Raw genomic sequence first — 15,029 nt, 5'->3', positions numbered from 1 at the left:
TTATAATAACTTGGTTGCTTTCATATAATAATCAATAACTTGGTTGCTTTCATATCTCAGTTGTGTTTCATTCAAGTTACAAACTTTGTCACTGAAAGGCTATTTAAAGAGAAATGAAGTCAAACACTAGTCAGAAAGTCTGTATGTACTCTCCATTTAACCTCATTGTTGTCTTAGATGAAAAAATGGAGATAAACAGACAATCCTCCTCTTGAACAAAAATATTCTTCTCCATCTATATTTGTGGAGATTTGTGTTCATCTCATGAGCTTTTCTTGAGCTGCAAGCTTTAACTAAGTTTCATTCTAAGTTCAATAAACTTCAGTCTAATACTTTGAGAAGGAGCTCGAGCAAACCTTTGGGCTACATGAAATTTGAAAAGAAAATTTGTGATTGTGATTGGTGAGTTCTAACACATCTGAAACGGACGGGAGTCAAATATGCCATGCATTAATAATGCCATCTTTTTATCAATAGTATATGACTCCCAGCCTGGATTGAGCTGATCCATGCATATCCAAGACAATGAACCTATGTGAGCATTAAAGTTGAATCAAATACTTTGAAAAGAGAAAGAACACCTGCTGAGAGAGAAAGTGCCTGTGCTTCATGTATCTCATCAAACAGATATAACCTCGGAAAAGATGAAGATAAACTCGCTTACATCTCTGGAACTGGTTTGAAACAACCCTTGTTTTTTTCCGTAAGTGATGCAATCATTTAAACGTTTACCTGCAATTGCTACAAAAGCATCCCCCGTCCAATCAGCACAATCCCAGACACATTTCCTGCATGTAATCCCACACATCCGGCCTTTTCAGCGAGGAAACTCCTGCTGAGCTCCTTCAGCCCAATTAAACCCACATGCCAGGCGTCCATCAAAGCACTTGAGTGGTTTGTGCATATGTAATGCTATCATGGAAACAATCGCATTCAGAGGACGAGTCTCCCAGCAGGAGCAAGGGTTATATTATAGTCAGAGAGAGTTTCTCTCAGGAGTCACTTTCTAAACGCTCCCATTAATCCTCTTTCCGGAGCGTCTGAATGTCGTGACTCTGCAAAATGTGGGACATCCTGAAGCTCAAAGAATGGAAACAGAGTAAAAAAGTATCCCGATGTGGCCAGCTTTGTCACTACTGGATTAATCTCTGGAGGTTAGAAGATAGAGCAGCTTATTTTAAGGGGATCAATGAAACTTAAAGAATGTCTAATGCCACTTTAGAACCCAGAGAGTTCAATGGAGACGGTGCGTCACGAGGACGCTGAGGGAAACAGTGGCTAAAAACTTTAAAATGTCAACTTTTGCTGCAATACATTCTGACTTTCATTAAGCAATGAAAAATTCAGACCACAAAACAAAAAGACAAAGTTGAGAAATTACATTTTGCATAAAGAAAATGGGAGAACAAGGTTAATTTAACTAAAACCTTGTCACTTGAAATAAATTTGAACTGAAATAGATTAAAATGCAAAATAAAATAAATAAATAAAAATAAACTTCTAATTTTTATTTAGTTTTACTTGATGTACTAAAATAAATACAATTTAACTTAAATAATATAAATGAAACCTATAGACATAGTTAAAACAAACAAAAACTAATAAAAATGCCCAAAATGACTAAAACTTTAACTAAAATGAAAACAAAAACAGAAAATATAAAAATAAAAACTATTATAGTATGACAATGATACTAAAATAATACTGCTTATGGACCATTCAGATGTTTTACATTATTTCTGTGTAGATTTAACATATTTTTCCCACAACAAAATAGCAAAAAAATAAAAAATAAAATGAATAAATAAATAAACAATTAATAAAGATTTTTTTGGTTATTTAATTTTTTTATTATTTAGTAATGTGTTTTTTTTTTTTAAAGTTTGGAGTCCAGTTTTTTAAGAAATGTATCTTTTTATTCAGCAAGGACACATTGATCAAAAGTGACAGTAAAGACATTTATGATGTTGCAAAAGTTTTCTTTTTCAAATAAATGCTGTTCTTTCTAACTTTCTATTCATCAGATAATCCAGAAAAAATAAATGTATCAGTTTCCACAAAAATATTTGCCAGCACAACTGTTTTCAACATTCAGCAGCTCTTTTAAATTGTAATAATATTTCACATTTTTACAGCTTTTACTGTTTTTTTGATTTAACAAATGCAGCCTCAGTGAGCAGAAGATAAATATTTTACCAGCCACAAACATTTGAACAGTAGAGTATATATGTGATGTATAATTTTAACAGTATTTTTAACAACGGCTATATTGCTTTTGTAAATAAGAATAAAAAATATTGCCATGCAATACTGAGAATGACAACTGAGAATGCACATGAGAATTAGAATAAGAATAATTCAGCTTACACAAAAATAAATATCAAAATGAGTTTAACTGAACTAAACTGTTTCTGTTCATAAATCCTGAATAGCAGGCTGGGCCATATCCTAGTCATTTATTACATGAGACACCCCATAAGCATCTCTTTGACATGTAAGCATGCATGTAAGAGTAGATTCTCCATGCAGAATGAGGCCGTTAGCACGCTTGACAATGGAGAAGATGCAGAGCTTAGGATGGTCTTCCCAACCCCACCCAGCTATTAATACCAAAGAGAACAGCAGCATTGTAGTGTAAAAGAGTCCCGAGTATCTCTGTGTATTCAGTCTGTTTCTGAAGAGAGCTTTCCGCCCAGGGACACAGAAAGTGAGACAGAAAAATTGGTGTAGAAACAATTCAGACTCAGAAATTGCTAGTAAATTAAACCAAAAGTTCCAAAGAACTGGCGAGAAACACTGAATTAACTGAAGATTGAAATAGTATTTTTTTCTCAAATAATCTTTGTATTATTTACAAATTTGAAAATGCAAATGCTGTGCAGACGATTGGGGTCTTTAGATGATTTACTAAAAATGAGCTTGTATATTAATATTAATGTTACAAAATTGAAACTTTAAGTCATTTTTGCACCTCATGGTTATTCATAGCCTCGGTTTACTGAGATCCAATCTAATTTTCAGCATGCATGATAAATTGCTTAATTGAAGCCAGCAAACAGTCAGTCATCTCAGTTATTGATGGGAGTTTTAATTAGATGAGACAAATTCATTCGCTCAATCATACAGAGTGTTACAGTACATCGCTGGCCAACTCGAGAAGGTCAAGAGAGTCACTGAGATTGACTTGTTTATATAAGATAAGAGAAAATAGCCGAAAGGTCAACAATCACGCTAGGCTATCTGAGCATTATCTGCCTCTCTCTCCTCTGACAAGCAGAGCAAATGAAAGCTGAGCACAAATGAGGACTAGAGCATCTGAACAGAGAGAACTTGACTTTAAAACAAGCTCATTGTTCAGATGACATGTATATTTTAAAAGCAAAACAGATGCAGAATATGAAAAGCTTTCATTTTAGCCAGTGCGTTCTCTTGTATAACAAATTCATACAGAGACATAGAAACAGACAAGTCATTTTGGCTCGGCTGCGCACTGACACACACACACACACAATATATTTTCAATATAAATCCTATATACATGTTCCTTCACTAAACAGTTGCTTTTAACACAGCTAGTTACACTTCCACTGGAAGCAAAACGCATTTCAGTGCCACCAATAAATGCTGCCCTAAATGTCAGAGAAAATAAACATCATCTCTGCTGTGTTATATTTCTAAGTCTAGAGCATTGATGTAGACCTAGTTAAGAAAACTAACTCACAGTAGAAAGGGTAAAATAAAGGCAACAGACATGACGATTGAAGAAGACCACGTTCTGAGGGAGCTTGAACTGTACCACCGAACTTCCTGAGAGTCGTCTGAAAGAAAATAATAATGTACAAGAATGTTATTTGAAGAAACAGCTACTCAAAGGAGAAACAGACGGTCTGAATAATCATCTGCCATCGGGTTGAATCAAGCGCTAGTCAGTGATTCACAGCCCTATTAGGGAAGCGTTGGAGGTGAGAACTTCTGTCTATTGTTGTTTATCTCCAGCTAAACCACAGGATATTAACAGTGTCTGGCATCATGTAATCAACTTTCCTCACTGTTATGAAAATGAAAAGGCCTCAGACAAAAATGACTTTATTAGTCAGTACTTTTGTGGTTTTCCTGTCCAAATATCTTAACAGGTACATTAAATTGAGAAGCAGCATAACTTGAGATATTAAGTCTTGTTTTCTGACAAAATGCATCAAAATTAAGCAAATTTATGCTTAAAGCAAGAAAAAAAATTTTACCAAAGGGGTCAGAAAAATCATTGTTTTCACTGCAAAAAATTATTTTCTTATTGTCTTGCTTCTAGTCCAAATATCTAAAAAAAATCTTAAATCAAGAAGCATTTTCTAGACAAGTAAAATTTTTCTTTTTTTCAGAAAAAATAAGTCAAAATTAAGTTGAGTTTTTAGTTGAGTTTTTCATTATAATATGCAAATTGGTGTGAGAATGGATTTTGTTTTCGGTTTGAAATAAGATTATTTTGTTTATCCCATTGGCAGATATTTTTTTTTATCGTTGTAAGACTAACAAAATTAATATTTTTTCAGAATACAAGACCTAATATCTTAAGTCATTTCTCTTCTTAAGCAGATGCATCTTGATTCAAGAATGTTTAGATATTTTTTTAGTAGAAAGCATGACAAAAATACTAAGTAAGAAAATTCTTTTTTTTTTTTTGGAGTGTTTCAACTAAATTTATTTTTCTGACCTTGCTGGCTAATATTTTTCTTGTATTAAGAATAAACTTTGATCAGTTTTTTAAGAAAACTGACTGAATAGCTTAAGTCATTTTGGTTGGTCTAGATATAAGAAAGTCTTTTTTTTTTTGTTCTTTGCAGTGCATCTATAAACTCACCACAGTCTTTGCTGAAAACATGCGGGAAGCAGTGCAGAAGTCCATATCCACATCTGCAGTACGAGCATCCTTTCTGAACCCATTCTCCATGTGGAATAACACCACAATCCCTGTCAAAATAAAACCACAGTCATTTAAAAACCCTGTGCAACCACCCCAGTGCAATACGGCTCAATCTTGACATCATTTCTTTACCTGAGGCGCTCGTCGTATTCGCAGCTCCGGCCGGTGAAGTGCTTCGGACAGGCGCAGAAGCTTCCCAAAATACATGTTCCACCGTTCTTACAGCAAGTACGGCTTTGTTTAGCAACTGAAATGAGAAACAGCAGAATAAAGATGTTAAATACAAGGATGCAAACGCAAAACAGCAGCCCCTTCCTGCAATATTTATGACATGTAATCTAAACAGCTGCTACCAACATCTGTTTCCCAACACAACACGAGCCATCCAGACACTGTGCAGGCCGTTACGCCTGACAACACTGGAATTCCCATTAATAAATGGATAAATCCACTCGACTCCAGCCTAAATGCTCAAAACGCAGTCTTCTACTTCATACACATTGTTTACTCTAATTTCTGTTTGTAAGTGCTGTGTGCAATTAAAGTGCAACAGATAATTTTAGAATTGTGATTGTATTTTTGTTGTTTTCCAGTGCAAATGTCCAAAGAATCTTAAATCAGGATACATTGTCTTGAGACGCAAAATGACAAAGAAATCTCATTTTATGAGATCACAAATAGTTTATGGATAAAAAAAAAAAAAAATCTGACAGTGGGTTCAGAAAAATCAAAATTAAGTTAATACACAAAATGACATATTTGTTCTTTTTTTAAGTATAAAATTTAATTTATACCATTTGCCATGCTTAGATATTTTTTTGGAAAACCAACAATGCGAAGTGAACGCAACATATAATGCCATGACTTTCTGCATCTTTTAAGGCCTTAATTTGTGAATTAAGAATTAAGACCTTCAGAAATCCTGAAAAATTATTGCAATATCTACATATCAGATCTACACAAGATTCAAAAAAAAAAAAAAAAAAAAAAAATTTTTGCCTAAAATTCTATTTTAATAATAGTATTTGAAATAGTATTTAAAAATGTAATTAAAAAAAACTATTTATTTACAACTTTAACATATTTCTTTATTTTAACAGGGTGGTAATGATGATGTCACCTCCGGTCAGTCCTATGAAGGGTAACACGGCCTCGGCGTTGTGGTGTTGACGTTGCGGCGTTTGCGTGTTCATTTCATTGAACTTATTCAAGAATTCCGCGTGTTGTTTTGGTTTTCCGGAAACTCCAGCTTTCCCACATTCTGCTCCTTCGCAGCCTGAGAGAGACACACGGATCCATGTTAGAAAAAAGCCATGAAAACCCAAACGTCTGGATATAAACAACGTAAAAACCCGACTTTTACCTGATTCAGACGAAACCGCCTGACAAACCACCACAGCAGACAGCAAGAACCTGTAGGTAAGAACAGCAAACGTGAGGCTTGTGGAGAAACACGAATGATTCGATTATTCCAAAATGAATCATGAATCATTTTCTCACCTGTACAGGTGATTCATAATTCCGCGCGCTTGCAAAACACCCAGAGCTGCTCAACACGGATCCAAACTGCATCAAAACATCCCCAGTGTCACCATCACACACCAAATGACCAGAACAGCCTCTCTCTGTCCCTCTCCGGGGTCTGTTATTTATCTTCAGGGCTTCAGACTCCCTCGTGACGCGCCATTAACACCTGTAAACCCCTCCCATAGTCATACATGAGATCGTGCGCGCACCCGTTAATGCAAATCAGCGTCTATTCATATTAGTTCCGTCAGTCAAGCCGTTTTGAAACGAATTAATTCTCTTCAGTATCACAGAAGCGATTAGAGGCTCAATCCGCGAGCGATCTGCGTCAGAGGCTTTGATGCTCTATAATGCGGGATTGTACCAATGTCTTTGTTTCCCAAGTCAAAAACTTTTAGATTATAGACCTTAGTCAGAGTAGGTGAAGAACTTTCAAACATTTCAGTTTGCTGTTCTTTCGTTTCAACTACTCAACCAGAAACGAAGTCAAATACACTTCAGTACATGTGCCCTGGTTTCTCTTTACACAAGCTCTCTCTTCCTAAACCTCAGCTCCATTTTACAAATGGTCTTTAAACAGAACAAGCATAATATTATCTAAATGCAAGCTTTAGTGATGGACCTGTCCTGTTTTACATTTCACATTTAATGTATGTCTGTCTTTTGCACAATGAAAAAAAAAAAAAAAAAAATTTAGTCTGGTGGGAAAAATCATCCTTTTTAAAAAGAAATTACATGCAAATTACATGGCTCAGGTTGATGCATTTTTCATTTCCAAGCACAATGCATCACCGCTTGGAGAGCTTTTCTTGTGGTGCCATTAACGTTTTTATGACATTCATGCCAACATTTCCTCTAATTGTCGCTGGGAATTGTTTCTCAACAGAACAGCTGCTCTGTACATCTACAGAAATGATTTTTAATGCCGATGTCGACCAGTTGCTAAATAAAGTTGATGGAGAGTGTGACGCAGAACAAACCTGAAAGGCTAAAGATCAGACTGAATGCTTTGCATGTTGTGCTTGACATGAGCAAGAGACCCATGGCCTTTTTATGAAATCAGCATTTATGGAAAAGATTTGTGTATTTATAAGTTGTGTTTGCTAAGTCATGCATCATTATCAGCGTTGTTACTATTAACTATAACTATAACTATATATATAAAAAAAAATCAGTAATTGAAATTGAATAAATATGCAATAAATATGTATGAAATATAAAAATAAATAAAAACCAAAGATAAATATTTAAAACAAATTAAAAATTACAAAAGCACACCACTATCAGGGATGTTATTATTAAAATTAAAACTAATAAAAAATGTTTTCAGTGACTGAAATAAAGATGGGGAAAATATTATAATCATATGATGAAAAAATTGTTTTTTTTTTTTTATTTTTTAGATATATATAGATATTAAAATACTAACAAAAAAAACTAATAAAAATGACAAAAGCACTTATCAAAGTTGCTAAAACCTAAACTAAAATTAAAATGAAAATATAAAAATAAAAGCTAATTAAAAAAATGACTGTGTGTGTGTGTAAGTATATATATATATATATATATATATATATATATATATATATATATATATATATATATATATATATATAATACTAAAATAGCACATTATTGTTCATATTTAGGGTTAATGATTTAAAATACATAAACATACATAAACACATACACAAAACAAATACATTATCACAGATGATAAAACAAATCTAAAAGAGTTGAATCCATATCTACTCAGAACACCCTAGCAACAGCTTAGTAACCGTATATCAATGCCCTGTCAACCGACAAACACTCTAGCAGCAAGTTTTAAACAAGTAATCACCACAAAATCTAGTTTATTTATTTCATATGCATTTTAATTTGGATTTCATTAGCTTGATTTAATGCAAAGCAGAGTTCATAAATGCATGCATTTTGTGTTTGCTAATGGGCTAATGAGGCTTAATTAGATAATTCATTCACATAAAGAAAGATTAAATCATGTGTACTAATGAGCAGCGAGTGAGCAGCCGAGGTCACGAATCTCTGCGCTGTGCTGCTGTCTTCAGGTCGACTGCGGAGCTGCGCTTTTGTTACAGACACAGAAGGAGTCAAAAGGTGATTTATTCTTTCTGCTCACAGGAGCATTTCTGTCTGGTACGGCTGACAGCCTGTCATGTTGCTGCCAGGGGAATATGTGAGGTAATTAGAGTAGCTGAGGTGGGCAGCGAGACGCCCATTTGAGGGGACAAATCCAGATTAAATGTGCCAGCTTGTACTATTCACTTTTTTTTTTTTTTCAATTAGACGACCATTCAAATGCAATTGCTAGGAAATTGTAAGTGATGTTTTCCTGTGCACAACACGATGGTTCCTCCTTTATTATCTCTTTGTGGGATTTTTCCACCTGTTTTATGGTCCAGCAGGTGAAAATATTGAATACATTTTTTTATTTTTTTATTAGTGCACTGAAATAATTTCAAGCAGAAGAAGCAACCATCTAGAACACCCTTGAAATTATACATAGTAGTCTATCAACCACATAGCAACCATCCAGAAGACCCTAGCAGCTGCCCAGAACACTCTAGCTACTGCCCAAGATGCAATTGACTTGTATAGCAATGCCCTATTTGAAACAATTAGGAAGAATCTAGAAGATGCTAGGAGCTGTCTAGATACTGCATAAGCCCTAGCAACCATCCAGAGTAGTCTAGCAACAGCAACCATCCAGAACACTCTAGCAAACACCTAGAACACCCTAGCAACTGCCCAGGACCAGATAATTTTTAGTAGATGCCCATGGCAACTCTGTTTTTTTGCCAGTCAGAAGTGTTTTGCAGATGCAGGGCTGCATAATCTCTTTTTTTTCTTCTTCTTCTAATTATTTGTAAAGTAATTTTTCTGTTGTGTAAAGCACATCACTCCTCAACATGACTCCTGATTTGAGAAATCAGTTCGCTGAAGTACCCTCATTTTACTGCTTGTAGCACCTATTAGATTTCCACCAGAGCAAAGTGAATGAATGGATTCAAACACGAGCAGCGGTAAACTCAAACAACATATATAACATAAGACCAAAATATCAATCGCCATCAAGTCCATTTAACTTCATCATCATATCACATGGGATTTGATTCCTGGCCAAAGCATATTCCATAAATCTGATTGCTGCGTGACGAGGAAATGAGACACCGGTGCTTTCATTCTGCTGCGGCTGCTCTTGTGTGCTGCTCTCAGGGTGAAGTGCGTGTAATAGAGCGATCTCGCTGACTCATATGAGCCCTCTGCTGGCTCATAATTAATTTACATATCTTTGTTTTTCATTCCCATAATTAACAAGCCTCTGGATAACATCAGTGCAGGCCCATTAGGTGTTTCAGCATGTTTACAGGGAAGTTTTAATGACATCTATGGAGGTAAGAAGTGCAATTATGTTTATTTGACTTGAGTTTATTAGCTTGTAAATTGTGAGGGGAAAAAAAGTCTGGATTGTGAGATATAAACTCAGAATTGAGAGAAAAAGTCAGAATTGCAAGTTTATATTGCACAATTCTGAGCTTATGTCTTTTGTCTTTTTCCTCAGAATTTGAAGTTTTTAACTCACAATCCTGATGTTTTATTCTTGCAATTCTGAAAAAAGTCAGAATTGCTGAGAAATAAAGTCTGAATTTTGAGATATAAAGTTGCAATTATTGCTTTTATTGTTTTTTTTTTTTTTTTTGTCCTTTGTGGAGCTTGACAGACATGGTCGCAATGAACTGTAATTTTATGCAAAAGCTGTGGACAAAACACATTCTGAATGACATGCATTTAGATTTTTAAGTGAACTTTCCCTTAAACATTGTTCCAAAACACTTAACATACTTACCTTTGGTTTGCTGTAATTAAATATTTTAAATGGGATACATTTGACAATGATTTATTGATTGAATATCCATGTCATTCTTGGCAGTGACAGCGAGTGCAAGTTTCTGCTTCTTATGGGCAACATTTGACAGAGCTGATTATTGTGATTTCTGTTCTGAAAACTGACACGGTAATGACAGCTGAATCATTATCAGCTATGCAAAGGTTGACGCTCTGTCTCCTAATGAGCTGTCTGCCTTCTGAATGGCACCGCACAGTTTCTTCACTCCGTTTGAAAGGTTAATATTCAGGATGTCAGCCACTTCTGTATGAGACAAGGACAAATGCGATGCAAAATGAACAGTTTTTATACAAGCAGCATTGAGATTAAAAGAGCAAAACAATGCTGGTGCAAACTTGGTGACAACTGAAGTCAAATTTTTATTTGTTGCATGCACAACAACAGCACAATGAAATCAGTTATATAAACATTCGATTATATGCATGCAGCGTCCCCTAAATGAATATTACATCCAAAAATGAAAATCTGCTGAAAATGTCCTCACTCTCAGGCCATTAGAGATGTAAATGAGTTTGTTTCTTCATCAGATTTAGAGAAATGCGGCATTGCATCACATGCTCACCAATGGATGCTCTGCAGTGAATGGGTGCCGTCAGAAAGAGAGACCAAACATCTGATAAAAACATCACAATAATCCACATCACTCCAGTCCATCAGTTAACATCTGGAGAAGACAAAAGCTGCATGTTTGTAAGGAACAAATCCATTGTTAAGAGTTTTTAACTTAAAATTGTTGCTTAAAGCTAAAATATGAGTCACCTGGTCTGAATCATGAGAGAAATCTGCACAGATTTCTTTTCACTGAAGAAAGCATAATAATGGATTATGGACTTCATTCAGAAGCAAAGGTTTGTTTTTTAAAATGTTTTTAGCAGCTGTTTGGACTCTCATTCTGACGGCACCCATTCACTACAGAGCATCCATTGCTGAGACACTGATGCAGTGCTACATTTCTCCAAATCTGATGTAGAAACAAACTCGTCATTTTCTTTTTTTAGGGGAACTGTTCCTTTAAAGGAAAGACTTGTTTGTGGATATTTATTCTCACAACTGTACGCCTAGTCCTCTCCATATACTGATTGTACATTCATAACATATTTTAACCTGTAACCGTTTCAAATATCATGCTCTAGTGACACGATCTCTATATTGAGCACAACACTGAAAAACACTGTACTTGTTCCTTCCATCCAAATTAAAAGGAATCAAATAAAATCCACTTTTAATGATCAACTGTGTCATGTACTTCATAATGCAGTGTATTAATTATCAGCTCCACCATCAGCACGTCATGATAAAACTCATTTTCATTCAGAAAGCTGACACCACTTTAATCACTATCTACAAGGGTGACAAAACAACATCCTTGTAGTCACAGGTGTATTGTAACCTAATCTAGTACAATATGCGGTGACATACAAAAAATATTTTGAGATGAATGCAAATAAAGAGTAACAGAGGCACGTGGCAACTGGTGGGGTTAAAAATAACCGGGTCAAGAGCCCTAGTCACACGGACTAGTTTAGTTACAGTTGACATTTATAAGAGCTGCTTCTGATTCCAGATGCTTATTTGACAGACTGGTCTAGTTTAGTTTTAGTTGATATTTAGTTTAATTTTTTTTTTTTTTTGTTGTTTATTTTACAGTAATTTTTTTTTTTTTTTGTTGTTTTTTATGTTGTATTTTATTAATTGTTTTTTTGATATTAATATTAATATTGCTAGGAATAAACACAATTTTATTGCTTTTAAATATAGTATAAAAGTACAAATCAGTAATGCTATTTTCGAATTAATCGCGGAAGCAATTTCATGTGGTATTGTTTGTTTGCCAGATAAGTGATGATTCCCTGCTGAATGCATTATATAATGTGCAAATGTTCCAAATAGCATTTTTTTTGTCTCCATTTGTTTTGTTCTGTGTTTATATTTAATCGCCTGTCCTGGTTAAATGAAAAAGCTTAATCAAATGCATGCTACTCAATGAGCAATTGTAAACAAATGCATATTTTATGGTTAGTTTATGCAAAGGAACATTGCAATCTTGTTAAATCCAATCCCCTTCATTCACTGACAGCTTCATCTCTGCTTACAGCAGGAGTCTCTGCAATAATGAAAAAAACAACACAAAAAACACAGAGGTTTTAGTATGTGGCGCTTCAGTTATGAAGGATGTCTGGGGGAGTCTGAGGGAGTATCGACAGAAATGGCAGCTGGAAGAGGAGAGGATACGGAAGAGTGCTCTGGAAAGGTGAGGACCTGCCGAACCTCTCATTTTCTTGCATTTGTCAATCAGAAAAACTCTTTACAATGGCCAACTCGGTATTTACAATACAACTTTGTGGCTCAAAAAATGTCCTGAAATGTATTTGAGGCATTTTCAGATCGCTAAAAGCAGCCCTCTAAGTCAAAATTAATATATATATATTTTTAAATAAAATAAAAAATAAAGGAAAAAGGAAAAATCAATTATTACTTGTTATTAAAAAATTATAAATTATATTTAAAATATGTCAAATTATATAAATAAATAGCCCAAAGATATATTTGCTAAAAATTATGTAAATAGATTTTCTACCAAAATATTGTTTTGGCAATTTTTGAAAATAAAAATATATATTTAAAGTTTTTAAAAATATATTTGCCATATATATTTTAATTTCTCATAATTTTTTTTAATTATTTTTGAAAACTTTATTTGTTATCTATAACACGTGTGAACACGTGTTTGTTTTAAAAAAAAATCAGCATTGCAATGTAAAAAAAAAAAACTATGCTACTGTAAGATTAGAAATTCTTATATTTTCTTGCCCCTGAAAAACATTTAAAATATATTTTGATGTATGAAGGTTGAAACTAAATATATTTTCTATTTCAAAAATATATTTAATTGAGCGTCACTGTTTACAACATACATTTAGCATCTATTTAAAATATATTTTGGCTACATAAAATATATGGGGTTTGTTGAAGGTTAACCAATTTGTTGATGCAAATATTTTTAATAAATTCCATTTCATATAGTTTTGTAATTGTTACATCCCGTGTTGTTTATATTTATAAATATGCTATTGCTGTCTTTATGCCATGTCAGAATTACTGTAATTATTAGTTTCACTCATAATTACAAGCTGCTCATCGATGCATTTTGAGCGTTGCCATAAAAAAAAAAAAAAAAAATTCTGAAGAAGACAAGAACAGTTCTCGGAGTCGTATTATAATTACAGTAAATTTATTGTTGTATTATTGTAATTTGATGTAAATTTAATATTTTTCTATTCTGTTTGCACATTATAAGGCCATTCAGAACGATAATGAGCTTGTGGTCGCTTCAACTTTAATTGCCTAAATTATGTAAATATTAGTTTTAATAACTGCAGCCATCTTTAATTAATCTGTTAGAACAAAAGAAGCACACATTTCATAAGTTCGTTTAATCTGTAATTACTAAAGTTGTGTAAATTTTATTTTTTGGTCCTCTGAGATAAAACCCCCAGAAGACTTGAGAGTTGGGTTTGGTTTAATGAAGGATATGTTTTTAGAATGGCACTGTTTGTTTTGGTGTGGTTTGACCTTGGGTTTTTTGAAAAGAATTGGTCATTAGATAATGGGAAAAATCACTTTCAACAGAGCCATGAAAACAATTTTCTTGGATATTCAGTCAGAAAAGAAAAGAGTGTCATGAAAACACAAAGAAAAGTGATTGCAACAAATTTACCATCATGCAGAGGGATAGAAATGAGGAAATAAGATGTTAAGTCTGATTTAATTCAACCCAAAGCTAATGAGAAAAGACAACCTGAATTATCATGGAATCATTCTTGGATGCATTTTAAGAAGCAGCTTCATGTGAAGTCTACAACTATAAATAAATCAGGTTGGAGTGAATCTTGGAGAGCTGCAAAAACCATATCAGAGAAGGAGATGAAATCAATCCAGTCTCAAGAAATGATGCATGAGGAGCTGCATCTGCAACGTGATAATGAATGTGTCTAGAGAGATGAAGCACGCAATTCCATGGAGCTTTCAGTTCAGTGGGAGGGATGCACAGCTGTCAGAGTGGGAAAAATCATGGACGACCATAAAAAATCTGTCGGAGTATAAAGAAGAGATAAATAAAGAGGTGGAAGTAAAGGTTGAGACATTGAAAACACACGATCAACAAAGTGAACGTGAAAATTGACGTACTTGCTTTGCTAAAAAGCCAGAAGCAGCAAGAGGTGTGGAAATCAAAGGCAGAGAGGAACTTTGCATTCAGCAGATCATTTGATTCTCAAACCTTCAAAGAACGATATCCTGCGAATGAGTGGAATGACTCATGGAGGGTTAAGAAGAGGTTTGATGGTCCTGGACTTGTATATCGTATGAAAAAAGAAGTGCTAGATTGAGATAATTCTTGATTGTTCACCAGCACACAGTTTTATCAAAGACAAGGTGAAAGTTATTTAAATTTTCACCTGACGTCTGATGTCAAGAGCCACGCGATGCTCAAATCCGTCCAGATCGAGAGCAGGGGTCGATCGAGGAAAATGTCAAACCCACAACCACCAAAGAACATCGCCTTGTGGGTTGATGCAAAGCCGAAGTCATTCAATGCACAAGACCTGATTCTTTGGTCCAAACACAAACACATCTATAATTTACCTTCTGCTTCGC

General features: G+C 34.3%; 1 protein-coding gene and 1 long non-coding RNA gene across 2 annotated transcripts; one reads left to right on the top strand and one right to left on the bottom strand.

Moving 5' to 3' along the window:
- Positions 1-3,068: 3,068 nt before the first annotated feature.
- On the bottom strand, positions 3,069-6,626 carry tdgf1 (teratocarcinoma-derived growth factor 1). The gene is made up of 6 exons (XM_042765649.1): positions 6,419-6,626; positions 6,282-6,331; positions 6,039-6,194; positions 5,051-5,165; positions 4,856-4,965; positions 3,069-3,818 (listed from the first exon to the last, which is right to left on the bottom strand). Exons 1-6 carry the CDS (start codon positions 6,433-6,435, stop codon positions 3,718-3,720), a joined length of 549 nt encoding a protein of 182 aa, XP_042621583.1. The 5' UTR covers positions 6,436-6,626; the 3' UTR covers positions 3,069-3,717.
- LOC122146499 lies at positions 6,192-14,120 on the top strand. The gene is made up of 3 exons (XR_006161022.1): positions 6,192-6,337; positions 12,469-12,624; positions 14,074-14,120. It is a non-coding gene; the product is annotated as an uncharacterized LOC122146499 (long non-coding RNA).
- Positions 14,121-15,029: the final 909 nt, after the last annotated feature.

Source organism: Cyprinus carpio, chromosome A10 (assembly GCF_018340385.1).
Source record: "Cyprinus carpio isolate SPL01 chromosome A10, ASM1834038v1, whole genome shotgun sequence".
In the NCBI taxonomy this organism is placed as follows: Eukaryota; Metazoa; Chordata; class Actinopteri; order Cypriniformes; family Cyprinidae; genus Cyprinus; species Cyprinus carpio.
This window is presented reverse-complemented; position numbering and strand designations above follow the sequence as displayed.

Excerpts from the sequence above, each read along its gene's own strand:
- tdgf1 (XM_042765649.1), bottom strand. Across the intron at positions 5,166-6,038 it reads CTTCATAGGACTGACCGGAG|TTGCTAAACAAAGCCGTACT; the intron begins GTGACATCATCA and ends TTCTCATTTCAG. Across the intron at positions 4,966-5,050 it reads GAATACGACGAGCGCCTCAG|GGATTGTGGTGTTATTCCAC; the intron begins GTAAAGAAATGA and ends TTATTTTGACAG.